The sequence below is a fragment of the Pectinophora gossypiella genome, chromosome 2, assembly GCF_024362695.1.
Source record: "Pectinophora gossypiella chromosome 2, ilPecGoss1.1, whole genome shotgun sequence".
NCBI classification, from domain to species: domain Eukaryota; kingdom Metazoa; phylum Arthropoda; class Insecta; order Lepidoptera; family Gelechiidae; genus Pectinophora; species Pectinophora gossypiella.
This window is the reverse complement of record NC_065405.1, coordinates 601,706-628,571: the sequence shown is the minus strand read 5'-3', so window position 1 is coordinate 628,571 and position 26,866 is coordinate 601,706. Positions and strand designations below refer to the sequence as shown.

Genomic DNA, 26,866 nt, shown 5'->3' with positions numbered 1-26,866 from the left:
TTAATTTTAACAAACATATGGGACATACCGTTTTACGACTCGAATTGCGCTTTTTGACATTTTGATGTAACTTGGGCAGAGGTCTCTTGTAATTTAAAATTGGTTCTCGGAGCAATCTCGATGAGCATGGTTTAGGCTGAAAATAACATGACAATGCAGATCTTATTAAAAAGCACATGTACATTGTCGCGCGTCGGTAATAACTTACTGTAACTTTAACAACATGAAGTGTCCTGTCGACAGGGGGCTTGGTAGCGTCGTCGATTGGTAATTTTGCTGCAATATGATAAACTCAATAATTTAGTGTGATAATGAAAAACATGGTAGTTAGGTATTATAACAACAATACAGATGTCAAATGACTATGTTGAATTTAGGTACTTACGTGTTTGAGATCCTCACTGGGACGGATTCTTATAAAGTAGTTCAATTCCAGGAGAGCTTCGGCAGCTTCCCACTCTAGGTTACTGATCGCACGAACAGACGGCATTTCAAACTGTTTTGTAGAAAAAAGTACTATTTAAATGTTTTAAACTACTTAAATAAGAGGTAGATACTGTAATAATTTATTAATTTTAGCAGTTCACAATTTAAACGAAAGTTTTGGTTTAAATCTAAAATGTTTAATTCTCACAGTAAAAAGCAAGTGAAGTTGATGCTAAGAATACACAAAAAGTATATATAATTGTCAGAGACGTGGTAATGACGTGACGACTTGTCACAACTGAACACTGAGGTATAATGAGGCTATATCTCTCACTTACCTGATCACTCAACCCCCACCCTTTACCCTAGTCCAGACTTCCCTATTGTTCTTCTATGGGCATTGTTGGCTATTCAGGTATAGACATACTGAACAACACTAATCACTTCCTTTTTTACCGACCTTTTGTTTACATACATACATACATAAACTCACGCCCGTAATCCCTAATGGGGTGGGCAGAGCCACAAGTAATCAAAGACAACTTGCAGCCACTGTTGATACGAAGTCCAAAGATGGATATGATGAACCTTATGGTGATAAGGGATCAGCCTATCTTAAGGGACCTTTTGTTTAATGAAAGATATCGTGTCGGCTCCTATTGTATTTCTGTAGGTACACAATACACAAAATGGCTAGTAAGAGATTATGGTAATAAACCTCATTGAAAATTAAAAATAAACACATGGCTTTTTCTTGAAGAATTCTCAAAGCAAGAAGCTCAATGAGCTCAATGAGCTTCGGCAGCTTCTTACTCTTTAGTTACTGATCGCACGAACAGACGGAATTTCGAACTGTTTTATAGAAAAAAGGACTATTAAATGTATTAAACTAAATGAGGTAATTACCATCAAAATAAATTCATTTTAGCAGTTCACAGTTCAAAAGTTTAAATCATTGAAAAATTCGTTTGGTACACATACTTCCGTGAAAACACAGCCGTCAAAAGTTTATGCTTAGCATTGGTGTACGACGACCACTTCAACTGCTTCAACAAACTCGCTGGCACCCTGGCATGCCCATCTCCGCCTGGCCGCCGTAACATTCCAAACTATAAACAAATTCTTTAACAATTTATTAATACAAATTATTTAACAACTGCTTAATCATAGATACCAGGTGATGTAATACTTACCGTGTCATTATTAATGACTCAGTTTCTTTTCTGAATGTCTTTGGCCGATTTTCTCTTCAGCGAGGTGGTATCTCCATTGAATGAAGATGCAGATTTGTTGCGTTCTTGCGTTCACAATATGAAGTGTCCTGTCGGCATGGGGCTTGGTAGCGTCGTCGATTGGTAATTTTGCTGCAATATGATAAACTCAATAAGTTAGTGTGATAATGAAAAACATGGTAGTTAGGTATTATAACAACAATACAGATGTCAAATAACAATGTTGAATTTAGGTACTTACGTGTTTGAGATCCTCACTGGGATGGATTCTTGTAAAATAGCTCAATTCCAGGAGAGCTTCGGCAGCTTCCCTCTCTAAGTAACTGATCGCACTAACAGACGGCATTTCAAACTGTTTTGTAGAAAAAAGTACTATTAAAATGTTTTAAACTAAATGTGATGTAGATAATATAAGAATTAATTCATTTTAGCATTTCACCGTTTAAACGTTTAAATCATTGAAAAATTCGTTTGGTACACATACTTCCGTGAAAACACAGCCGCCAAAAGTTTACGCTTAGCATTGGTGTACGACGACCACTTCAACTGCTTCAACAAACTCGCTGGCACCCTGGCATGCCCATCTCCAATTGGCCCCCGTAACATTCCAAACTATAAACAAATTCTTTAACAACTGCTTTATCACAGATACCAGGTGATGTAATACTTACCGTGTCATTATTAATGACTCAGTTTCTTTTCTGAATGTCTTTGGCCGATTTTCTCTTCAGCGAGGTGGTATCTCCATTGAATGAAGATGCACATTTGTCGCGTTCTTGTGTTCTGTTTCATCGTTAATAGTTTCAAAAATAAATAAAAAAACGACATTATGGTATGCGTTAAATTAACAACTTTTCGCCATCTAGTAAAGTTTACGTCCCATGTTAAAAGGGTGTATGTATAACATATGGGACATACCGTTTTACGACTCGAATTTCGTTTTTTTTACATTTTGATATGGTAGTTAGGTAGTATAGCAAGAAACATTATTTACATCTATAAAAGTAATAACAATGCTGAATTTAGGTACTTACGTGTTTGATCCTCACTGAGACGGATTCTTTTAAAATAGCTCAATTCCAGGAGAGCTTCGGCAGCATCCCTCTCTAAGTTACTGATCGCACGAACACACGGCATTTCAAACTGTTTTAAGCTAAATGTGAGGTAGATACTATAACAATTTATTAATTTTAGCAGTTCACAGTTTAAACGAAAGTTCTGGTTTAAATCTAAAAGGTTTAATTCTCACAGTAAAAAACAAGTGAAGTTGATGCTAAAAATACACAAAAAGAAATATAATTGTCAGAGACGTGGTAATGACGACTTGTCACAACTGAACACTGAGGTATACTGAGGCTATATCTCTCACTTACCTGATCACTCAACCCCCACCCTTTACCCTAGTCCAGACTTCCCTATTGTTCTTCTATGGGCATTGTTGGGTATTCAGGTATAAACATACTGAACAACACTAATCACTTCCTTTTTTACCGACCTTTTGTTTAATGAAAGATATCGTGTCGGCTCCTATTGTATTTCTGTAGGTATACAATACACAAAATGGCTAGAAAGAGATTATGGTAATAAACCTTATTGAAAATTAAAAATAAACACATGGCTTTTTCTTGAAGCATTCTCAAAGCAAGAAGCTCAATGAGCTCAATGAGCTTCGGCAGCTTCTTACTCTTTAGATACTGATCGCACGAAAAGACGGCATTTCAAACTGTTTTATAGAAAAAAGGACTATTAAATGTATTAAACTAAATATGAGGTAATTACCATCAAAATAAATTCATTTTAGCAGTTCACAGTTCAAAAGTTTAAATCATTGAAAAATTCGTTTGGTACACATACTTCCGTGAAAACACAGCCGTCAGAAGTTTATGCTTAGCATTGGTGTACGACGACCACTTCAACTGCTTCAACAAACTCGCTGGCACCCTGGCATGCCCATCTCCGCCTGGCCGCCGTAACATTCCAAACTATAAACAAATTCTTTAACAATTTATTAATACAAATTATTTAACAACTGCTTAATCATAGATACCAGGTGATGTAATACTTACCGTGTCATTATTAATGACTCAGTTTCTTTTCTGAATGTCTTTGGCCGATTTTCTCTTCAGCGAGGTGGTATCTCCATTGAATGAAGATGCAGATTTGTTGCGTTCTTGCGTTCACAATATGAAGTGTCCTGTCGGCATGGGGCTTGGTAGCGTCGTCGATTGGTAATTTTGCTGCAATATGATAAACTCAATAAGTTAGTGTGATAATGAAAAACATGGTAGTTAGGTATTATAACAACAATACAGATGTCAAATAACAATGTTAAATTTAGGTACTTACGTGTTTGAGATCCTCACTGGGACGGATTCTTGTAAAATAGCTCAATTCCAGGAGAGCTTCGACAGCTTCCCTCTCTAAGTTACTGATCGCACTAACAGACGGCATTTCAAACTGTTTTGTAGAAAAAAGTACTATTGAAATGTTTTAAACTAAATGTGATGTAGATAATATAAGAATTAATTCATTTTAGCATTTCACCGTTTAAACGTTTAAATCATTTAAAAAGTCGTTTGGTAAGTACACATACTTCCGTAAAAACACAGCCGTCAAAAGTTACGCGTAGCATTGGTGTACGACGACCACTTCAACTGCTTCAACAAACTCGCTGGCACCCTGGCATGCCCATCTCCAACTGGCCCCTATAACATTACAAACTATAAACAAATTCTTTAACAACTGCTTAATCACAGATACCAGGTGATGTAATACTTACCGTGTCAATATTAATGACTGAGCTTCTTGTCTGAATGTTTTGGCCGATTTTCTCTTCAAAGAGGTGGTATCTCCATTGAGTGAAGATGCAGATTTGTCGCGTTCTTGTGTTCTTTTTCATCGTAAATAGTTTCAAAAAATAAATAAAAAAAAGACATTATGGTATGCGTTAAATTAACAACTTTTCGCCATCTAGTAAAGTTTACGTCCCATGTTAAAAGGGTGTATGTATAACATATCGACGGGGAAGAAGCAAATACTCCTATCTTACACAGACCTAACTTTACAGGAGGAGGAAAAAACTGAATAACTTTTTTGTTAATAATTATAGCGCGACGTCATGTTCTGAAGGTAGTTTTGTTATTTCAAGAGACATTTTTTTAAACTAATATTAATTTTGTATATATAGAGGAATTAAAGTTAATGTAAGTTAGAGCCTATTGGTTTCTGTGTTGGGTCGAAAGTTTTGACGTTAGATGGTTTTTCCACTTGCAATTAATCCTTCAAATTCCTATTGTTTGACTTATTTCTCTTTGTAAACTATTCACTGTAGCTTCAAAAACCTATTAATAATTAAAAAAACAATAACTGTAAAACTAACGTAAATTATACATGATTTTGTAAGATAGGATGTATTGCTTTGAATGAATTTCAAATTATGTTCAAGTTAGGAGATATTATAAAGCAATGCCGCAACATTTAACTAGTAAATATTTAACTGTAAACTATTATAAAGCATGCAATATAATAACAAATAATCGTATGTTTTAAAAAAATACTGAAACGACAGCTTTTTTAAAGAAAGTGCTACGCTTAGCATTTTTAATGAAAATGTACTTTGATCTTAAACAAGGTTTAACAAATTATTTATTGATCATGATAAAGTAGGCACCTTCGTTTTTTAATTGGCATTTAAAAAAATATAAAAATAATAATAATAATAATAAAAAAGTTTATTTAGGTAAAATCTACGACACACATATACATTTACAATATCAATATAGTACGAATTATATATTTATTAAGTCAATAATCAACTCAACAAGTAGGTACTTATTAAAATCATTATCGATAGCCCGGTCAATAAAGGGGTTGTAGAGTATGTGGGAGGAATCCTATGATTTTTCTTCAGGAATGTGTTCCGGAACACATTCCTGAATGTGTCCTTATTTATGGAGTTAACATAGTAAAAATTCCCACGTTTACATGGTGTCATTTCCGTAACTTAATGTTTACCAAACCATACAAAAATATAAAATATCGATATTTTTGTATGGTATTGGTCGTTCGATTTACTTCTCACTCTTTATTCTAAATTTCTCTCCAAAATTAAAACTGTGGGAATTTTTTTGACAAAAAGATAATTATAAATAACCCAGTTATCCAATATCAAATAATTAACTTGTCAAACAATTTTTATTAATAACTGTCTTTAAAAAAATGTTTTGTATTGCGGAATGGGTGTAGGTCAGAGATACCAATTTTGAGTTTTTCGCTGATATCTCAAAAACGATGCGTCCTAGAGAAAATAACTTTTATATTAATTTAAAGAACATTAAATTGTCTACAAATTTATTAATATAATATTTTTTTGATATTTCGCCCGTTTTCGAGCTACACGCTTAGGAAAAAAATAATTTAATATTGAAAAGTGTCAGTGATCGAATCACCCCATAAAGTAGATCTTGGGTCCATCATCTCTTATTTTTGAAACAAAGACACATTCGTGCCATGCCCATTGCCCATCATCATCCATCAACCTCCATCATCTTCCATTAAATAAAAAGACTCATGCTTGATTCTGAAGATAGGAGCTATTATCGATTAAAACATGAGATAGGAGTTATTTATTTCTGTAGAAAGGAGATATTTTTATAAAAAATATTGCAACATATAAAATCTTTATTTTAAGAGCTATTTCTATTCATCGAAAATCACCCTAAAAGTAGGAAATATACAACGGAGATCTTGCCAGCCAACGTAAAATTAAATTTCGCAACGAACTACATCAAAAAGTCGATTTGCCTAAAAATGTAAGATAGGAGTATTTGCTTCTTCCCCGTCGATATGGGACATATACCGTTTTACGACTCGAATTTCGTTTTTTTTACATTTTGATATGGTAGTTAGGTAGTATAACAAGAAACATTATTTACATCTATAAAAGTAAAAACAATGTTGAATTTAGGTACTTACGTGTTTGATCCTCACCGGGACGGATTCTTATAAAATAGCTCAATTCCAGGAGAGCTTCGGCAGCTTCCCACTCTTAGTTACTGATCGCACGAACAGACGGCATTTCAAACTGTTTTAAGCTAATGTGAGGTAGATACTATAACATTTATTAATTTTAGCAGTTCACAGTTTTAAGGAAAGTTTTGGTTTAAATCTAAAAGGTTTAATTCTCACAGTAAAAAGCAAGTGAAGTTGATGCTAAGAATACACAAAAAAATATATAATTGTCAGAGACGTGGTAATGACGTGACGACTTGTCACAACTGAACACTGAGGTATAATGAGGCTATATCTCTCACTTACCTGATCACTCAACCCCCACCCTTTACCCTAGTCCAGACTTCCCTATTGTTCTTCTATGGGCATTGTTGGGTATTCAGGTATAAACATACTGGACAACACTAATCACTTCCTTTTTTAGCGACCTTTTGTTTAATGAAAGATATCGTGTCGGCTCCTATTGTATTTCTGTAGGTACACAATACACAAAAGGGCTAGTTAGAGATTATGGTAATAAACCTCATTGAAAATTAAAAATCTACACATGGCTTTTTCTTGAAGAATTCTTAAAGCAAGAAGCTTAATGAGTTTCGTATTTGATTCAAAGTCATTTTTTACTATGAAATTAAATGCCCGCTGGATACCTAATTCATTGCTACCCGAAACACTGTCATGTAAATTGTATACTTAAAATATAAGTAACCACAAGTTGCACCATTATTGGTTGACTTGGTTACGGATGATAAAAATCTAGCAAAGCTCCTCCATATATTACTTTTGATGGTGAGAAATCGCATTATCCTCAGCGCTCCCCATTTGCAGGCCATGTAGTGAATGCCATATGTTGTAAATCTACACTAAGTACCGTCAAAAAAAAAAAAAAGAAATCGCGTGTGTGGTATATTTAACAAAATCTAATTAATTCGATTTAAAAGAAATCAAATAGCTAGAACTTCCATTCAACGAAAGCTTACATTGTATTCTTGAATGACACTGCCTGACCATATTGTTAAGTCATATCTCATTGATCTACTTATGTCTGTGCCGCGATCGATTGTTTCAATAGAAACAGGATAATCGTCATAATTGAAATCACTGCTGTTATTATTAGAAGATAAACAGTCGATATTTATCGTTACAAGACTGACACCGTGTACCTAGTATTAATTCTATATAAGTTTTCGCTAACATTCCAAACTATTAACAAATTCTTTAACAACTGCTTAATCACAGATATCAGGTGATGTAATACTTACTTTCTATCAGTCAGTCTTATCTTTCTATCGGGGTGATCAGCCTGTAATATCTCAACCAAACTAGGGATCACAAGATCCTTCCAGATCATGAGTCCAACTCTCAACACTAGATCATGGAGGTCGATAAGACGTCGTCATAATATTAAAAACAAAAACTGCTCACGATAAGGGAAAATGTGCTCACGATAAGGGAATTCAGCTTCACACCAAAAGAGAATAAATAAACTCTGAGCTTTCTTTTATCTAAGCTTAATCCTTCATTCTTTATGACACACAATCTGAGTCTTACATCTCGCGACAAGTTACAAATGTAGGTATTAGGAATGTCCCCCACATCTGGCGATATGTTATAAAGGAATAATTCCCAGCCTGGTACAAAGTCCAAGGTTTTTCCCCATTTATATATAGTCTTAATAGAACACACAAGCTTACGACTACATCTCAATTGGGGTAGTCATAGGTGCGGTGCATCCATCTTAAGATGAACGAAGTACCCACACCTCACCGAGCTTCCTGTTAGACCAGCGTGATAGGTGAGCCGTATCACCGCCTACAATATCCAAGCCAACTCTCAAATAGTGTCTGTTCACTCTTGCCTTGAAAACCCCAAAATAATATATAAAGATATAAAACAAAACACATAGGCTGGAGATAATATTTTGTCAGTAATTCAACCCAGGAACATCTTAAAAAAAAACAGCTTCATTTCTACATACACGTATAAATTCTACATTGTAACTTTTTTCTAAAACATCAAACGAAACTCTTCTTTAAACTTTGGTGTACGATCACGAGTAATATAATATATACACTTTGATACCATGTCACATTAACTTTTTTGACAATTTAAACCGTAAGTCTCATTTAGTGTCAAATGATGACAGTGCGACAGGGTTCTAAAGTGGGTACACATGATATTTCTCATGACTGTGCAATAAGTTATCCAGATTTCGTATAAATTGTGCCGGATTGATAACTTACAATCTGTCTGTCCGTCAGTCGGAAAGTAGCGTGCGCAGTGGCGGCCGCGATCGCGCACTTTTGCTAGAGTAACTGTGGAAAAAAATAGTTTTTCTAACTATTCATTACATACTAGCTTTAATGAGACTAAACGGTAAAATACTGTGTAATAAAAAGTAAAATGGTTTACATTAGTGTGTTTTAAGGGCGGAGTAGTGTGTGTGACTAATTGATGGCAACTTTATAGCCAAATAATGGGGTAAAAGGGGTGAATTTCTTTGAAAAATCACATTAATTTTGTTACGGGCACAAAAAAGATTAAAACTGTTTTTCAAATATCAAAAATCAAATATACTTTATTGCACACAATATACAAAACAAATTAACACAGATGACGATAGATACAGTACAATCTGGCGGCCTTATTGCTAAGCAGCAATTTCTTCCAGGCAACCAGTGGATAGGAAACATTATTACAATTTGGTGCGGTACAGTGCAACATCTAGTATAAAATAATAAATACTATTAATAAAAAAAAACATATAAAAGTAAAATAAATAAATAAAAATAAAATAGAAATACATATATAAATATAATTACATACATACATATACCCATTTATGTCAGACGTATATATTATAATTAAATATGTAGATATGACAATAGTTTCCTATACTTAACTACTAAAGGATAAAATACGTTATACATATTACGTTATTGTTGGGTTGTTTTACGTTATTGTTTTTATTACCACGCGGGATTATCTCAAAGTTTTTTGAAGAATACATTATTCTTTTGCATATTTTTTTTTAAATTAAAATAGGTTTGTGTTGGACCACAATCTCACCTGATGGTGACGATGTGGTCTAGGGTAAGTAGATCACACGTACCTATCAAATGCCTATTCACTCTAGCCTTGAAAAGTTCCAAATCATGACGAGTTGGAAAAACAGACAGTTATTTTTCATCGAGATATAAAATCAAATATTGTTAAGTGTTTAGCAATAGGGCTATCGATTGTGTTATGATTCTTTTGACAGTTTGTAATTGTCCATCATGATGTGTTTTATGTGCAATAAAGGGTATAATATAATATCGTATTACGTATATAAAAATTAATATAGCCAAAACTACAAGTTAGCTTAAAAAGTGTTTATTTAATTAAAGAAATCCATACATTATTTTTCAGATCAATGGCACTATAAAGAGCTGTGATTTTAAGTGAATTATGTTTAGAAGGGAAAATAAACGCGTGATAATGGATAAATAGCTAGCAGCGGACACGAACAAATAATATTAATTTTAAATAGGTATAAAAAGCAAATATACTGTGATGGCGGAGTCGTCGGGACCGGAGCCCCCGCTGGGTATGTTGTACTTGATTATAAGGCCAGGACACCATGGTGGTGCCACCATGGTAGCACCAGCATATTTATTACTATACCGTTTCGGTTTTTTTAAAAAATATTTTTCTATTTAAGTATTTTTATATGTTATTGCACTAAGTAATTGTAAGCGGATTATAGCGCCGAGACAAACCCGTGAGGGGTTTAGCGGTGTTATTTTAATTGTTTTGTTAATTTTTCGTTGTATTCAATAATGATAACGTTGTATTCGTTGTATAAAAAAAAAACTCTTCTATCGTGTGGGTTATAAAATAACCAACCTCATCAACCCTAGTGTCAGGGATATTATTAAGCCGCCAAAGGCAGGGGCCATGTCAGTGGACATGACTCATGTAATGACTACGTACTTACGTACTGCCTTCCGAAGCACGGATCATATTACTTTGGCAATCAGGTGATCAGCCCGTGAGGACCTTATCAAACTAGGGATCACAAAGTGTTTTTTTTTGCGTACTTTTTTACGGTAGCGCTAGGCGCCACAAAGCAAAATGTACGCAACCTTTGTGGCGCCACCGTGGTGTCGTAGTAAGATAGCGCCCTAAATGTTGTGAAATTTAAGTGGTCTAGACGTCAAATCGGCTATAAAATTCAAATTCAAAAATTCAAATTCAAATGTTAATACTTCAATATTAATAAACTAACTAACTGTAATAAATCAAAAGGCCAGATATGGTCGTCATTTTCTAGCAATAGTAAATTGGTAATGGAGCTGACGCTAGCATTTATCGTGAGCCAATCTTGTATTGTGTTCACGAAATGCTTTCCACAGCACGCTACAAAGTAATTCGATAGTTAATTGATGAAAATTGACATAATACTTAAGTGATTATACTGTTGGCTTTAGGGCGAATGAAGTCCTGCGGTTCTGTGGTAAATCGGCTTGCTTCTCAAACTTTGAGGGGTGATTCAGACCATAATTCTGGAATTTTCCGTCGCAAAAATATGAAACTAAAAGTAATTTCAAAAAAAACACAATACTAATAAAAACTGATAAGAAATTCCACTTGATATCATCTCAGAATCATGGTCTGAATTATCCCCTCAGTATTCGTTACGGTATCACTAACACCCACACGTACTTTTATGGCTACCTGTATGTACTTTATGGGGTGTAAGTGACATCGTGACGAATATTGGCGGTGATGATGAAGCTTATTATTCTGACTTAATATCAAGTGGAATTTTCCATCGCAAAAGTATAAAAATGAAAAATAATATAAAAGCACAAAAATGTCTTGAATTTTGCGACGGAAAATTCCACTTGACATTAACTCAGAATCATGGTCTGAATCATCCCCCTTGGTATTCGTCACGATGTTACTAATAGCCTGTATATTTAATAGCCTGTGTATTTTCCAAATAATTGAATGTTAACAATCGTTATAACAGGTTTGGAACACATTGTCAGGGAACCAAAATCAAATCAAATCAATTTACATAACATAACATTGTCGGTAGAAAGAAATTCACAACCAGAAGGCGCGTTAAGCCGTTGGTGGCGGTTACTACTTACTGATGTTACATGAGCCATGTCTGGGGCTTTTCGCGACTTAATAACAGCCCTTACACCAGGGTTGATGAGGTTGGTAATCTACTCATAACCCACATGATAGAAGAAGGAGACTGCCATTCATTTCAAATATATTACTCGTTTGAATATTTTCCAGGTATAACGCAGCTGTCATCTGTAGACCGTGTGGTGGTCCGCCAGAAGTCGTACGCGGGCTGTAAATACGAGGTGTTGACCAGCGATGGTCGTGTCATACTGCATGCCCGAGACGACACCACCGCGCTGGGGCAGCTGCTGGGTGGAACTAATCGCGCGTTTAATATTGACGTCATGGACACACAAGATCGACCGGTAGGTAGTCAAAATCAAATTAAAACTTTATTACGCTCCATGTTTCCATAGAGTTTGCGTCATCATCATCATCATCAATTTAAGAGCCACGCTCTTGTCGGTGTAGCATTCTCCATGCTACTTTTTTGGTAAAAATAGAGCAGTGGTTTCCCTCTTGCCTTCTACCCAGCAGTATTCTGTCTGACGCGAGTAGGATAGCGCCCAGAGTAGTCTATTTCACTGAATAAAGATATTTTTGTCATAATCATAGGAAATCATAGGAACCACGTGATAGTATCAATAATTATCTACGATCTAAATATGAATTCAAATTCAATGAATTAAAGTTTGGTTTAGAGCCCGAACCTTATATAGATACACAAACAATATTTCAAAAGTTGTCTGACTTAGAAAACAAATCTTATCAATCAAAGGATATTCGTGTAGTTTACCCAAAATATCCGAAATCAGCGGCAGTAGCTGCATTGAAATCGTTCGATATAAGTCTAAATCAGCGTCTGATCGTCCAATTTGTGACCACGGCCTCAGGCCGGGCTCAGTGAGTCCATTTAGATTAATGAAAGGCCACAGCTTCGCGTGTGGAGCGCTTTAAACGAAAATAGAAATACGATCGCGAGAGGGTTGGGTTGAGTTGTTACACTGGGCCGTCGACGAGAGTGCGTCTGGGAGAGATTGCCTTTTTGTGTCCTGACTTTTTGACATTGTTTCTGGTATTTTATTTACAATATCTTAACTAACTCTATAATAAAACGTAAATATTAGTAACATATAAACATACCCAGCTATAATCAATTAATATTACCATAAATGTCTTGTCAAATACCAATAATTATTACTACGAATTATAATAAGTAATATTATCAAAATCCAATACAGAAACTAGATTTTCAGTTCACTTGTTTTTTCTTCGAACGGAACACCCGCTAAAATAATTATTTTCTTAAAAAGTGACGTGCCGTTCCTTTTTTGAAATTGCCAACAAATAAGATTCCCATTGACAATCAGAATTTTTACATTGAGATTTACGCGGATATTATCATAATTAAAACACAAAGAAAGAGGGTAGACAGATATGTTTGCCCTTCGAAAATTATGGGTCTCTACTCCACTCCGATTTCATCAGTCGTCCCGTGATCATGGCACTTGCAACAGTGTTGAAATATTGCGAGTCTCATATCCCTGATTTAAACGCGGTAAGAACTCGGTATTATATGTTTTAATTATTCAGAATTTACTTTTGAACAGTTTTAACATATAAACTTTGTAAAAAAAGGTTATTATAAGATTAGTAATTATTTAGAAGATATTGATGCATGGGATTAACTGTTTGGGAACTGATATTAGGCACCCAAATTACTAAATTGTATAACAATATGTTTATTTTTAAAATAATGTCTAAGGCCCTGTGCCGAGGTTTTTCTTGCAGCTTATTTTCCCCGGCTATACAGGTTGTGAGAAGATGTAGTAGTTTTAGGCGGATGAGACGTTCGTTCTGTAAAAAAATGTCTATTCAAAGTGCTTAACTATTGTACCTACAGTTAAAAGATATTTTTGAGTTTGAATTTGGCTGGCTACTTGGTATCAACATTACACTGTAATTGTAATAATGTAAGATGTATTCTACATACGAATGATAATCAAAGATTCATAATTATTATACCAAATTAAAGCTTGTAGGCTGTAATCATTCCCACATTCACTGCTTATTGCTATCGATCGACCTATAGAGCATATAATCCTCTTAGAGTTCCCAAGCCGAAGTTCTCGGGAAACTGTGCTTCAGTATTGTTGTCCTAAATTGTGCACAGGGAGGCCTCAGCGCTCCCCATTTGTCCGGCCGAGAAGTTAATGCCATCTGCGGCAAATCTACAATAAGTCACTTCAAAAAAAAATGTGCATATACCAGATACAGAATATCAATCATTAAATAGCAAGCAATTAATAATATACAAACTAATCAACATAAGATAGTCTCCGTGATTCAGTGGTTGAGCGTTGGGCTCACGGTCCGGAGGTCCTAGGTTCGAATCCCGGTGGGGACATATCACAAAAATCACTTTGTGATCCCTTGTCCGAAAGTAAGACGATCCGTGCTTCGGAAGGCACGATAAGCCGTTGCGCGTTGGTCCCGGTTATTACTTTCTGATGTAAGCACGTAGTTGTTATATGGGTCACGTCAGGGGCCTTTGGCGGCTCAATAGTAACCCTAACACCGGGGTTGATGAGGTTGGTAAAACACCTCACAACCCACACGATAGAAGAAGAGGATAAGATAGTTAAAACATAGTAATGAAAAACATGTTAACATTTACAGTACTGAAAGAATGTTTAAAATCGATTCCAGTCAAGGGCACGGCGACTGTTTCAATTCAGTCATCACATCAGTTAACAGTACATAGCATACCAACATGAGTGTAATATTTTCTGGCAAATTGCCAGTATGCTTGACTAAAAGCTTCGAATATATTTTCCTTGATTTAGGAAATAATAAATACAGATTTCTTGAGAGAATGGGAATTTTTCTTCGAGCATTACTACTTATTTTTTCTTTTTTTAAATTTATTTATAAACAAAATTACATACATATAAGTACTATACACTTTAATACTATCGCCAAACTACAACCGTAGTTTGTTTTGCATGATAAACGCGCCGTGTGTGGCGTGAATTATATCTACGGCTTATACCACTAAACGTACCGAATGTTCTATCTACATAGATAGACGTTGATATAATTCGCGTCGAGCGCGGCGCGGTTGCTGTGCCGCGCGCACTGGATAGGGAGGAAAGCAATGTGCTCAGTTTCTCATTTTTGAGCTTTGAGCGTTGGGTCAGAAGTCCCAGGTTCGAAGCCAGGTGGGAATATAGACATATCACAAAAATCCCTAGTTGAATTAGGACATTAAAGGTTGATCATCCGATTGTCCGGGGTAAAAGGCTGATCATCCGATTGTCCGTTGCTGGGGTTGGTACTCCACCATTATAGTAGAAGTTGCCCGTTAGCATGACTAAGTGAGTACAATCCCCTCCACAAGACAGTCATTGAAGTTCGACATCATCGTAAGAATTTCCGTACCCATCTATCAATGGATTAGTATGTGGCATGAATCAGTTTGGCTCAATATTACTATCCGCTTATACAGGGTGTTAGTGATATCGTAACGAATACTAAGGGGGATAATTCTGACCATGATTCTGAGTTAATTTCAAGTGGAATTTTCCATCGGAAAATTCGTGTTTTTTTTAGTTTTTTGAAATAATTTTCAATTCTATACTTTTGTGATGGAAAATTTCACAGGATATTAACTCGGAATAATGATCTGAATCATCCCTCTCAGTATTTGTCACTTACACCTTGTACCTACATACAGGTAGCCAATAAGGAAGCCGGTAAGGAATACAAGTATGTATAGATGTTAGTGACATCGTAACTAATACTGAGAGGGATGATTCGACCATGATTCTAAGTTGATATCAAGTGGAATTTTCCGTCGCAAAAGTATGGAACAGAAAATAATTAAAAAAGCACTAGCATTTTCATGAATTTTCCGAATCTGAATCAAAAAGTTTTCTTTACGAAGTCACTAACACCCTGTATAGTTTGTTCAAAGATCGGGACAGAATAAAGAAAGGCAATGGTCATGATAATATAGCTGATATAACTCAAGTCAGTGGACCGGCGACTTGGCGAATAAAAGAATCTGATGCGAATGGCGCCGTCGTCACCCCGCCCGGGGCGGCAGATGGAAAACGTGAAGATCCGCTGACAGGGGTGGACTTAGTCACTGTATGGCCTAAGTATACACCTATTCCTCGCCAACTATATTCTTCTTCTATCGTGTGGGTTGTGAGGTGGATTACCAACCCCATCAACAGTTGTTGACGTCGGGGAGGCACCCTCGGGGCTTGGTCTCGCCGCCCGCTAAAACGGACGGGGCACGGGGGTGGGCCACGGCGGTTTCGCCCCTCCGAAGGCCCAATTTCTTGTCCGGGGTGGTACCGCCGGTGAGTCAGCCCACCGGGTGAGACCCTGTTGAGGGAGGCCCAGTGAGCGACTCCAGCCAGGCGGTACGTGTTTCGTCATAGTAGGTGGCCGGCTAGCTTGACCCGAAGTTTCCAGGTCAGCTCGAGCCGGCGGGGTCAGTCCGGTGAGGTCAGTCCGATGAGTCCGCCGGCAAGGTCGAAACCGTCAACAATGACGATTGCCCTCAAACCGGCGGCCTGGGTCAGTCCGCCCCATCAACCCTGGGTGCCAACTACGTATATATTTAAGTCCTATTATAATGGGGGGGGGAGAGGTTATTGCCATTATTCAAGAGTTATCTATGTCTATATTCACAAAACATACAATACAATACAAATAAAATACCTTACAATACCTTATACATTGTTTTAAGTTTACGCGATTATTATCACAATTAAAGCACATAATAACGGGTTCTTACCGCGTTTAAATGGGGATATGAGACTCCCTCTCCCGATTTAAACGCGGTAAGAACCCGTTATTATGTGCTTTAATTATTACAATACCTTATTGCACCAATAAGTTAAACCATTCTTAATTCGGTAAACACACCATTTATTTCTTGTCTCTGTCTTGAATACTATAGCTGCAGAAGCTGCAAAAGATCGAGTCAAATTCAAAAATATGTTTATTCAATAGGTAACATAGCTACACTTTGAATCGTATTTTTTTACATAACGAACGTCTCATCCGCCTAAAACTAATGCAGCTTCTTACAACCTGTATAGCTGGGGTAAAAAGCTGCTAGAAAAGCCTCGGTACAAGGCCCTAGGCGTTCTCTAGTTCGAGCGCCTTTGGCGGCTTAATAGTAACCCTGACATCAGGCTTAGTATGGTGGACCATTAGGCTCACAACCCAAATGAGAGGTTACCTGGAAGCAGTTGCTATTTAGCAATAAGGCCGCCGATTGTGCTTCTCTTTTCACTTTTGTAATTGATTTTAGTCTTGTGTTTATATGTGCAATATAGCGTTTTTGTATTGTATGGATTAGAAGAGAGAAAGGGACAGAAAGGTAGGATTTATGGACTCTGAATTTAGCGACGTTTTTGCTGGGAGCATATCGTCGTTGCCAAATTAAAAGCTCTCATGTGTCGCCCTCACCAAATTTCTTTTTTGTCAGGATCGAATAGTATTTTGCTCCTAAAACGTTCAGTACAAACTCTTATGTACATAAATATGAATTATCTGTTAATATTTTAACACGTCGTGGAGATCCTTGGGGGAGGCCTATGCCCAGCAGTGGGCGTCGTACGACTGATGATGATGATTTTAACACACAGTCATACAAAAAATTTTCAGGCGGAAGTTTTTTTAATTTCTGTAAAATTGACCCGATTGCATTATAATATAGTATTTTAAATTGGCAATGACGATATTGAGTTTAGTACCGGATGAGAGCCCTTTTTCCCCGACGGAAAATCTGCAATGAGTCTCATAAAAAAGCTGGGAGCATATCATGCGGCTCTGTTTCGTTTCAATTTGTCAGCTGTCTCGACTGTACCATTTATTTTGTTTTATAGGGCATATAACAATTTAAACCTCTTTATATAATTTTTTTACCTACTGTACGTAGAAAGATGTATAGGGTAAAGGTTATTATAAAGTTAGTGATTATTTAGAAGATATGAATGCATGGGATTAACTGTCTGTCTGAGAACTGATATTACGCAGCTAAATTACTCAATTGCATACCAATATTTTATGTTTATTTTTATTTATTTAAAGAACGTCTAGGGCCTTGTGCCGAGGTTTTTCTTGCAGCTTATTTTCCCCGGCTATACAGGTTGTGAGAAGCTGCAGTAGTTTTAGGCGGATGAGACATTCGTTATGTAAAATTGACGATTCAAAGTGTAACTACGTTACCTATTGAATAAAGATATTTTTGAATTTGAATTTGAATTATATTTTTCATCTTTCTACGTACAGTAGGTAAAAAATATAAAGAGGTTGAAGTTGTTATATTATATTATACTGGTCGAGAGTATATTTTTATTTTATTTTTGAGCTAACCCTAATAACATAACATTCCATTACGCCTGTATCCCTGAAAGGGTAGGCAGATGTGTATAGCGTATACACCTATTCCTCGCCAACTGTATTCTTCTTCTATCGTGTGGGTTGTGAGGTGGATTACCAACCCCATCAACCCTGGATGCCAACTATATTTAAGTCCCATTATATTGGGGGAGGAGGTGTTTATTGCCATTATTCAAGAGTTCTCTTTGTCTATATTTTAACGCATAACATACAATACAAATTGCGAGCTTGAATTGATTGCTGATTGATTGTTTGCTTGAATTGATTGTTGCTTGGAATGGCGATTACTCCACCGACAAGAGCGCAGCTCTTAAATAAAGAGAGAGAGACAATACAAATATACCTTATTGCACCAAAGTTTTCAAAAGACTCTTAACATAATATAAGCTCACGACTACATCCCAAAGGGGTAGTCAGCATCCTACAAGTACCACCACCTCGACACCTATCTAAGTACCTTCACCTCACCGAGCTTACTCTTAGACCAACGTGATAGGTGGTGTGCCGTATCGCCGTTTTAATGGTCGAGCCAACTGTGTCTATAATATACAGGTCATTACGTAGGTATTAAAGAAAAAACTCGTTCCAGATCGCGAAGCTCCGCCGGCCATATACCGTGGGGTCAGACAAGATGGAGGTGTGGGTGACGGGGAAGCTGGCGAGCGTGGTGCGCCAGGAGGTGACCTTCCTGAAGCCAGTGCTGAGCGTCAACGACGCTGGTGACAAGCCGCTCTACAGGGTCAAGGGGCCTGTGGACACTGCCAACGACACGGACTTTGAGGTTTGACTCATAGACATAATACTACGTATAGATTTTCTCGAAACTTCGGCGTAACAGAGCATGAAATAATAGTTCCTCTGCATTCAATTTTTGTTACTACTCAGCCAAAATTGACCAGAAAAAAAAATCAGAATCATTTATTCAACGTAATTATCATAGATAAACTTGTTAAAGGTAAAAAATTTTTTCTACTCCTCTACTTTAATCTGGCATTTAAATAACCAAAAAGTCTAATATAAGTACATACATAATTAAACTCTTTGAAAAAGTGTACGCTCTATGGCCTATAAAAGCATTGTTTACAAAGTGTAACTGTACTATAATGTCGCCAAAAAAGCATTGTTGTTGTTTTTTTTTTTTTTGACCTGGAAACTGGCACCTTTACTTTGTTTGGTGCCATAGATATACTATAAAAAAAAAGTATACATTTGCCGCCATTTACCCGCGCGTTGGAAAATAAATTGGAAAATTTTGGTTTCATTTAAAATTACGTCGTCGTAGAAAAAGTATTGTATGCAACGTTGTATAACTAGGTCAAAAAATGCTCGTGGCGTCTCTTATTGCGATGTTCGCCAAGGCTCACATCGCAACTCACGCCACTCGCATTTTTTGACCCTTCTTATACAACTGTTGCATAAAATACTATTTGAATTTAAGTACGTCATTTCGCAAGGTGTTATGGCTGAGGATAAGAAATGACAAGAAACTGCAACAGTAACACATCTTTTAAATCAATGAGGATATACGTACATTACAAGTTATTTAATAATTAGAGGAACACATTCAATACCAGTCATTTTTATCATTTAGGTAGTCATTAATCTTATAATAAGCTTTTTTTACATAAAGTAAGCTTCACATCAGCTTTAAATTTATTTTCTGACAAATTTAAAATATTATCTGGTATTTTATTGTTCAAACGTATACATACGAGTACCCCCAAAAAAGATGAATTTAATTTACTTAATCTAGAATTTTGAATAGCAATTTTATTTTTATTTCTTGTATTGTAAGTATGCCTTTCACAGTTTCTCGGAAGGAGAGATACATTTTTACGTACACATAATGTTTTCATAAATATATTGACATGCGACCGTCAGTATATTTTATTTCTTTAAACAGCTCCCTTAAAGAGTCCCGTAGCCCTCGGTCTTGCGAGGTTAAGCAAATCTAGCATTAAGTTAGGAACTTGCTACGTTCGATAAACAACATGGCGCGTAGGTACCAATATTTTCATTTTCCCCCATTTACTGGCAGTCAGTTCCTATAATGTAAAGTCTATGTACAGTCATGAGCAATATCATGTACTTTAGAACCCTGTCGGCCTATCATATGTGACATGTAATGAGACTTACGGTTTAATTTGTCAAAAAAGTTAATGTGACATGGTTTCAAAGTGTACCATACATATTGGTACTCGTGACCGTACCTAGAAGTCGTTACTTGAGCTTTTGCAATTTGCCACCAGGGTTGTTGAGGCCGGTCATTGATCTTACAATCCAAACGAGGGGACTAGACTCTTGACCCAATGAGGGACTTTTTAGGCTACTTTCCTCAAAACCAATAGAGATGGCGATGGGTTTAACGTACTAATTATAGCATTCAAGATTTTTTTGCAAATAAACTAAATACTTAAATGCTCCGATATCTCTTTTTTCTTGTTTTTTTTTCTAATCTTGTTGTTAAGTTTTACACGTGTGGTGCGGTACACACACTAAACAACTGTATTATATAATTTTGTACCTACCTAATTACTTAATAATAATATATAGTTAGATATTATAATATTATTATAATAAGGCACCTAGGGTCGCCTCTTTTATATTGCCGTGCCCTTGCAGGGCGTCACATGTACCTTTTTACTATGTTCCACCTTAATATTTATGTTTGTGACATGCAATAAAAGAATATGAATAATTTTATGGATAACAGACATAAACATCTTTTATCTTTGTTTTTGGGTATAAATTATGACCCTTGTTAATAACAACATACATAAAAAGTCTATATACGTCCCACTGCTGGTCACAGGCCTCCCCTCAATCAACCGGGGGGCCTTTTTATTACACCGAGGCACAATTACATTTTCCACCATTATTATACTGATCAAACTAAAGAGATGCAATGTAGGTAGCAACTTAATTCTATACACAAACCCATCAAAGGTAAAAAAATAATATTATGATACAAAAATATCGTACAACAATCATTATTATTATGTGCTTCTCCAATTACAATGTATTTTGGAATGATTATGTACCCGAGTAATGAGAAAATAGTTAATTATCACGTTAAAGCTGTATTGCTTTATGTTATCCAACTAAATATTAATGTGTGTATATTTTAATGTTGTAAGGGCTGATTTACCACCTGTGCCGTCTAATAACCCTCAACTACAATGCCAGTCGTGCGGCCGCTACTGTCGCTCTCGCATCGGACTTTACAGCCATTTTAAAAGCTGCCACAGAAACGCTGTTTGAACCATCTGATAAAGATGTAAAGGCCTGTGATGATGATGAATGTATATGTGTGTCGTAGGTTTTACCTAAATAAACTTTTTTTTTATTACTATTATTACTGTTTTTGGTGAATGTAGCCCCTTATTCAGCGCTTATCGCTATCGACCCACTAGGGTCGATTAATTCTTTCAAATATTTTTCCTCTCAGACGACGCCCTGAGCCGAGGTTCGCGCCCAACTGGGCACCCTCAGGCCTGTTGTCTTAAACGTTGTATCGGGTGAGAGCCTTCAGCGCTCCCCATTTGTCCGGCCAAGTAGTTAATGCCATCTGCGACAAACCTACAATAAGTCACGTCAAAAAAAAAGTGAACGTAGCTTGGAAAGCCCCCATTGGTTACCTATGTTATGAGTAATGTCTGTTTGTCAACCTAAGTCCATCCATATCGTTCCAGGTGTTCAGCCTGTCAAAGAAGAAGGTAGGTGCCATCAAGAGGAAGTGGGGCCGGTCTCGTGAGGCTCCGGCCGACACTGACAGCTTCCACATACACTTCCCGAAGGACTTGGACGTGCGTTACAAGGCCGCGCTGGTGGGTGTCTGCTTCCTCATTGTAAGTCCAGCTGCTTATTTCCGTCTCTACATGGGTCTACCTACAAATAATATACACACAAGTACTGTCGCAAAAGACAGTACTCCACTGTCGAGCAACAAGCTGTGCCCATATAGCTTATTTATGACATGTATTTTGTGTTTCAGGACTTCCTGTTCTACGGGTCCTGAAGCGACTTTCATTTTTGTCTAATCTCTAGTCGAGTTTGTAATTGGCTTGTTTTGTAGTCAAGATACAATTAATCGTTTATTTTTATTTGACTGCCTGTTTTTTTAAATTATTTTATTGATTTCTAAATAAATTACATAGCTCTATTTTACGTAGTATATTAGTTACCTACTCCATGGCTCTATGCGTACAGCTAATAAATTATTAAAGTAATAATAAATTTAACAATGTATTTATCTTGATGTTTTTACCTATCTTTTAGTGATTTTAAAATATTATGTTTAGCGGTTTTGCATTCAAATTAAATACATAGAGATACATGCAGGGCCATCTATTGTCGAATAGGTGTACTTCGGCAGTAACATTCTTTTCATAGTGTTTGCTGCGTTTTAACATAACTTGAACTCTTATTAGTTCAAGAAGATGAAATTAGATGGCGTTAATAATAATTATTATTATTTTGAGTTTTTGATGGTTACTTTGGGAGATTGGGAGAGATAGTTCTGTTCTCGGTTCTGGCCCGTATCTAAAAACCGCTCTTATCTCTGGATCTATCTCTTGAGTGAGCTCAAGATGACGTTCTTATTAATAAACGGAACGCGTTTAGGGTTCCCATATCAACTGAGTGACGCCGTTTTAATAAACGAAACTCGGCTCTCAAGATGTTACTGAAGATCGTGTTTGCTTGCCGAGTGCAGTCAAACCGTGACTTGAGTTCGGGTTTTGCGATCTCGTGATAATGGAATTAGAAAATACTTTACAAGAAATCAATTATTACGACGATTTAGATCATTACGACAATTTGTTATGGCAAGATGCGTATCGTTTGCCAAAAGTTTATATCAGGGACGCCGAAAATCCCTTTGAAATGCGAGCGGATCGGTTCCAGAAAAGATACAGATTCTGCCAAGAATCTGTATTGTTTATAACATCTTTACTGAGAAGTGACTTAGAAAAACAGGACAACAGAGGTCTACCGATTGCTCCGGAAATAGCACTTTTATTAACTCTGAGATTTTATGCTACAGCGTCATTTCAGGTAAGCCAGAATTTATTCAATACTAATTATTTACTTTTTTCTTTAAAAAGTGATAGCTCAGTGAACACCGAAATTACTACATATGCCTGTATCTGAACATCTTGAGGTCTGGATACAGTAGAGCAATACACCATATCCTTCTGATCGAGTAAATGAAGGAAAGCCTGTGTCCAGGACAGGATTAAGTTAGTAATAGGAAGTTATTTAATTTTACATTAATAATTTACACAAACCTTGCCTTTTCAGATAGTCTGCGGAGACTTACTGCACATATCACAGCCTACCGCCTCAAATATTATTAGGAAGGTTTCAAAGTTGCTAGCTCAATTGCATTCACACTACATAAAGTTTCCTCAAGGAGCAGAGGCAAACAGAAACAGAGAATTGTTTAAAGAGATGGGTAGACATGGACAGTGGCCTGGACTTCCCGGGATCGATGGAGCTATTGACTGTACCCATGTTAAAATTGTATCAACACCAGGGTGCCAGCACCATGAAGTCTTTAGAAATAGGAAATCAGATTTTTCTATTAATGTCCAGGTTGTTGCAGGGCCCAGGAGGGAAATATTAGACATAGTAGCCAGATGGGCAGGCAGCATGCACGATTCAAGGATATTTCAAATGTCATCAGTTTACATAAAATACACGCAGGGTATTTTAAGTGGAAGACTTGTGGGAGACAATGGGTATCCTACACTACCTTTTGTTCTTACACCTATAAGACCTGCCCCCGAAAATGCTCCCTCAGTACGGTACAATAGAGCTCAAATAAAAACCAGAAATGTTGTGGAAAGAACATTTGGCATTTGGAAGCAGAGGTTTCCCTGTTTATCTAGAGGCCTAGGTAACAAACTGTCAACTGTTTCTCATATAATTGTAGCATGTGCGGTATTACACAACTTGTCATTAATTTTAAATGATGTCATGGTTTTTGATGAGAATCAGAATGATGAACAAGAAGAAACAGATAGTTTAATACCAAGCACTAGCACTGGATTTTTAATTAGAAATTCAATTGTTGAAAATTATTACCAATAGTCTTTCTAATAGTCTGAGCAGTGCTTTGTGATTGAATAGTATTTGAAATTATTTAATAAAACATATTTTATATATTGACTTATATGCTTTTATTTAATAAATTAACCACATTCCCTCTACTGCCATCAGTTGCACTATCTGAAACAAATTAGATGAAAAAAGTTTTATTAATTATCCCAGGACTTAACTAAGCTATACTAGTTTTTAAAATAATATGATGAGCAAGTAGGTAATACTGATGTACCTGACGAACACTGCTGCTGCAGTTGAAGTTCTGCGAGGTCTGCTTTCGCCTTTGCTTCTCTTATTCGTTCTCTTAATAATAAAACCTCCAAGACATGAATCTCGTTAGCCCGTCTCTGTCTGTCTTTATATTCCTTTTCCAGAATAGAACTCTTATGCCTTTGAAAAGTTTGGGTGGCTGTATTTGATGGGTTAATAAGAGGTGGGGTAGGAAGACGTGGTGGTGGAGTGGATGGAGGAAGAGGTGGTGATGGAGTGGAAGCAGGAAGAGGTGGAGGTGGTGTCAATGTTGTCCGGGTTGGGGCAGCAAGTGGTGCTTGTGTAACAACAGCACATGGGAGTGGTGATACAGAAAATGCACTGGTGGATGGTATTTGGGAAGAAGTTGAGGGAAGATAAGAGACGGGCTGCGAGTCCATATTTACTTCTTGGACGGCAAGGTCAGCGGTTACTGGAACAAAGTAATTTAAAGAGAGAAATATAAAAAAATATCCAATTTACATATTAAAAAAAATAGAATTGATGATAGCTGTTTTCGGAGAATGTGTGGCTTACATCATACTGTCAGGTTGGAATCCCAGCTCCGGCTCTAGACCACTGAATTTTACTTTGAGTTTGAATTCATGTTAATAGGCTCACCCCTTATTACATCAGACTTAAACATAGATGGCAAGAAGTAATTTTGTATTTACTATACACTTCTGCCTACCCCTTCGGCGATATAGATGCTATATTAGAAGAAAATTACTTACCTGGATTTGTACCAGAGTCAACAGCATCATCGATACCAACTATTAGAGCAGGGGCCACCTCAGACACATCTGGTTCTACAACTGCATCACTGGATGCAGGCCCCCCTCCAGTAGCTAGCCGATGTTGACGTTCTTTTGTTAGTGCTTCCCTTTGCCGCTGCTTGAGGTTCATCCACAATCTCCTCAGTTGTTTATTTGTAACCTAAAATCAAGGATGCAATTATAAAAAATCGAGCAAAAAGCGAGAGCAAAATCGCGCACCGTTAAATAAGTTTGTTTACCTGATTAGTGGCATGAGGGCTTGCGTTGTATTCTCTGGTCACAATATCCCAAGCTTTATTTTTTGCGCGTAATGAAGCGCCATCGGTATCCTTATTCTCTATCACCGAGGAGTATCTTTTCAAAATATCCAAAAAAGTTTTCTTCTCGATGGGAGTAAAAATATGCTTCTTAATTGTTGTCATCGTTATGGAAATTGGAAAATAATTACTTTACGTTTATTATTGATAAACAAAAACAATTTTTTTTTTTTTGGTTTGGTTTTCCCCGAAGGGTAAGGCAAAGGGAACTATGCCCATACAGCCATGTCTGACGTATTTTTTTTCTTGATGATTAATGAAATGATGAAAGGTGATGATGATGAAACCTAAGCCCCCACCCTCGGAGTAGACTCCTACTCCGAACCCCAAACGAATTAACTCAAAAGTCCGCATAAACTTTTGAGTTATGAAGCGGCTTCCTGACACGAAGCGAAAATAGGCAGATACACTTTGTTTATTGAATACTCCAATATAATAACACTCGCGAATGTCTTCCGACTAACTTAATGCGATCATTAACCACAAAACACCACTTCGTATTAATTATTTAGATCATTCAATGAAGAAAGCAACTGTCCCGTTCCCGCCTCCCGCCAAAAAGCCTAAACAAAAACAAAACAAGTGGTTGCGAAGGTTTTTTTTTTTTTGTTTTGGTTTTCCCCGAAGGGTAAGGCAAAGGGAACTATGCCCATACAGCCATGTCTGACGTATTTTTTTTCTTGATGATTAATGAAATGATGAAAGATGATGATGAAACCTAAGCCCCCACCCTCGGAGTAGACTCCTACTCCGAACCCCAAACGAATTAACTCAAAAGTCCGCATAAACTTTTGAGTTATGAAGCGGCTTCCTGACACGAAGCGAAAATAGGCAGATACACTTTGTTTATTGAATACTCCAATATAATAACACTCGCGAATGTCTTCCGACTAACTTAATGCGATCATTAACCACAAAACACCACTTCGTATTAATTATTTAGATCATTCAATGAAGAAAGCAACTGTCCCGTTCCCGCCTCCCGCCAAAAAGCCTAAACAAAAACAAAACAAGTGGTTGCGAAGGTTTTTTTTTTTTTGTTTTGGTTTTCCCCGAAGGGTAAGGCAAAGGGAACTATGCCCATACAGCCATGTCTGACGTATTTTTTTTCTTGATGATTAATGAAATGATGAAAGATGATGATGAAACCTAAGCCCCCACCCTCGGAGTAGACTCCTACTCCGAACCCCAAACGAATTAACTC

The 26,866-nt window shown here is 36.7% G+C and overlaps 3 protein-coding genes across 12 annotated transcripts in view; 2 read left to right on the top strand and 1 right to left on the bottom strand.

The window, feature by feature from the left end:
- The window catches only part of LOC126373964 (phospholipid scramblase 3-like), a 188,156-nt gene extending 165,748 nt beyond the window's left edge, over window positions 1–22,408 (top strand). For 6 of the 10 annotated variants that reach the window (XM_050020440.1, XM_050020379.1, XM_050020371.1 and 3 more), the window contains exons 2-6: window positions 10,077–10,254; window positions 11,961–12,154; window positions 18,805–18,996; window positions 21,908–22,063; window positions 22,210–22,408. In XM_050020440.1, the coding sequence (XP_049876397.1) occupies window positions 10,221–10,254; window positions 11,961–12,154; window positions 18,805–18,996; window positions 21,908–22,063; window positions 22,210–22,233 (600 nt within the window). In that variant the 5' untranslated portion in view covers window positions 10,077–10,220 and the 3' untranslated portion in view covers window positions 22,234–22,408. Of the gene's footprint in view, window positions 1–8,935; window positions 9,064–9,126; window positions 9,147–10,076; window positions 10,255–11,960; window positions 12,155–18,804; window positions 18,997–21,907; window positions 22,064–22,209 lie in introns of those variants that run through there. The other 4 variants (XM_050020387.1, XM_050020424.1, XM_050020433.1 and 1 more) reach the window with 4 other exon arrangements.
- A 316-nt stretch (window positions 22,409–22,724) lies between these two features.
- Window positions 22,725–24,382, top strand: LOC126373845 (putative nuclease HARBI1). Its single transcript, XM_050020191.1, has 2 exons — window positions 22,725–23,270; window positions 23,517–24,382. The coding sequence occupies exons 1-2, from the start codon at window positions 22,971–22,973 to the stop codon at window positions 24,306–24,308; spliced, it is 1,092 nt and encodes a 363-aa protein (XP_049876148.1). The 5' UTR covers window positions 22,725–22,970; the 3' UTR covers window positions 24,309–24,382.
- Window positions 24,374–25,817, bottom strand: LOC126373947 (uncharacterized). Its single transcript, XM_050020333.1, has 4 exons — window positions 25,585–25,817; window positions 25,304–25,505; window positions 24,553–25,002; window positions 24,374–24,446 (listed from the first exon to the last, which is right to left on the bottom strand). The coding sequence occupies exons 1-4, from the start codon at window positions 25,765–25,767 to the stop codon at window positions 24,388–24,390; spliced, it is 894 nt and encodes a 297-aa protein (XP_049876290.1). The 5' UTR covers window positions 25,768–25,817; the 3' UTR covers window positions 24,374–24,387.
- Window positions 25,818–26,866: the final 1,049 nt, after the last annotated feature.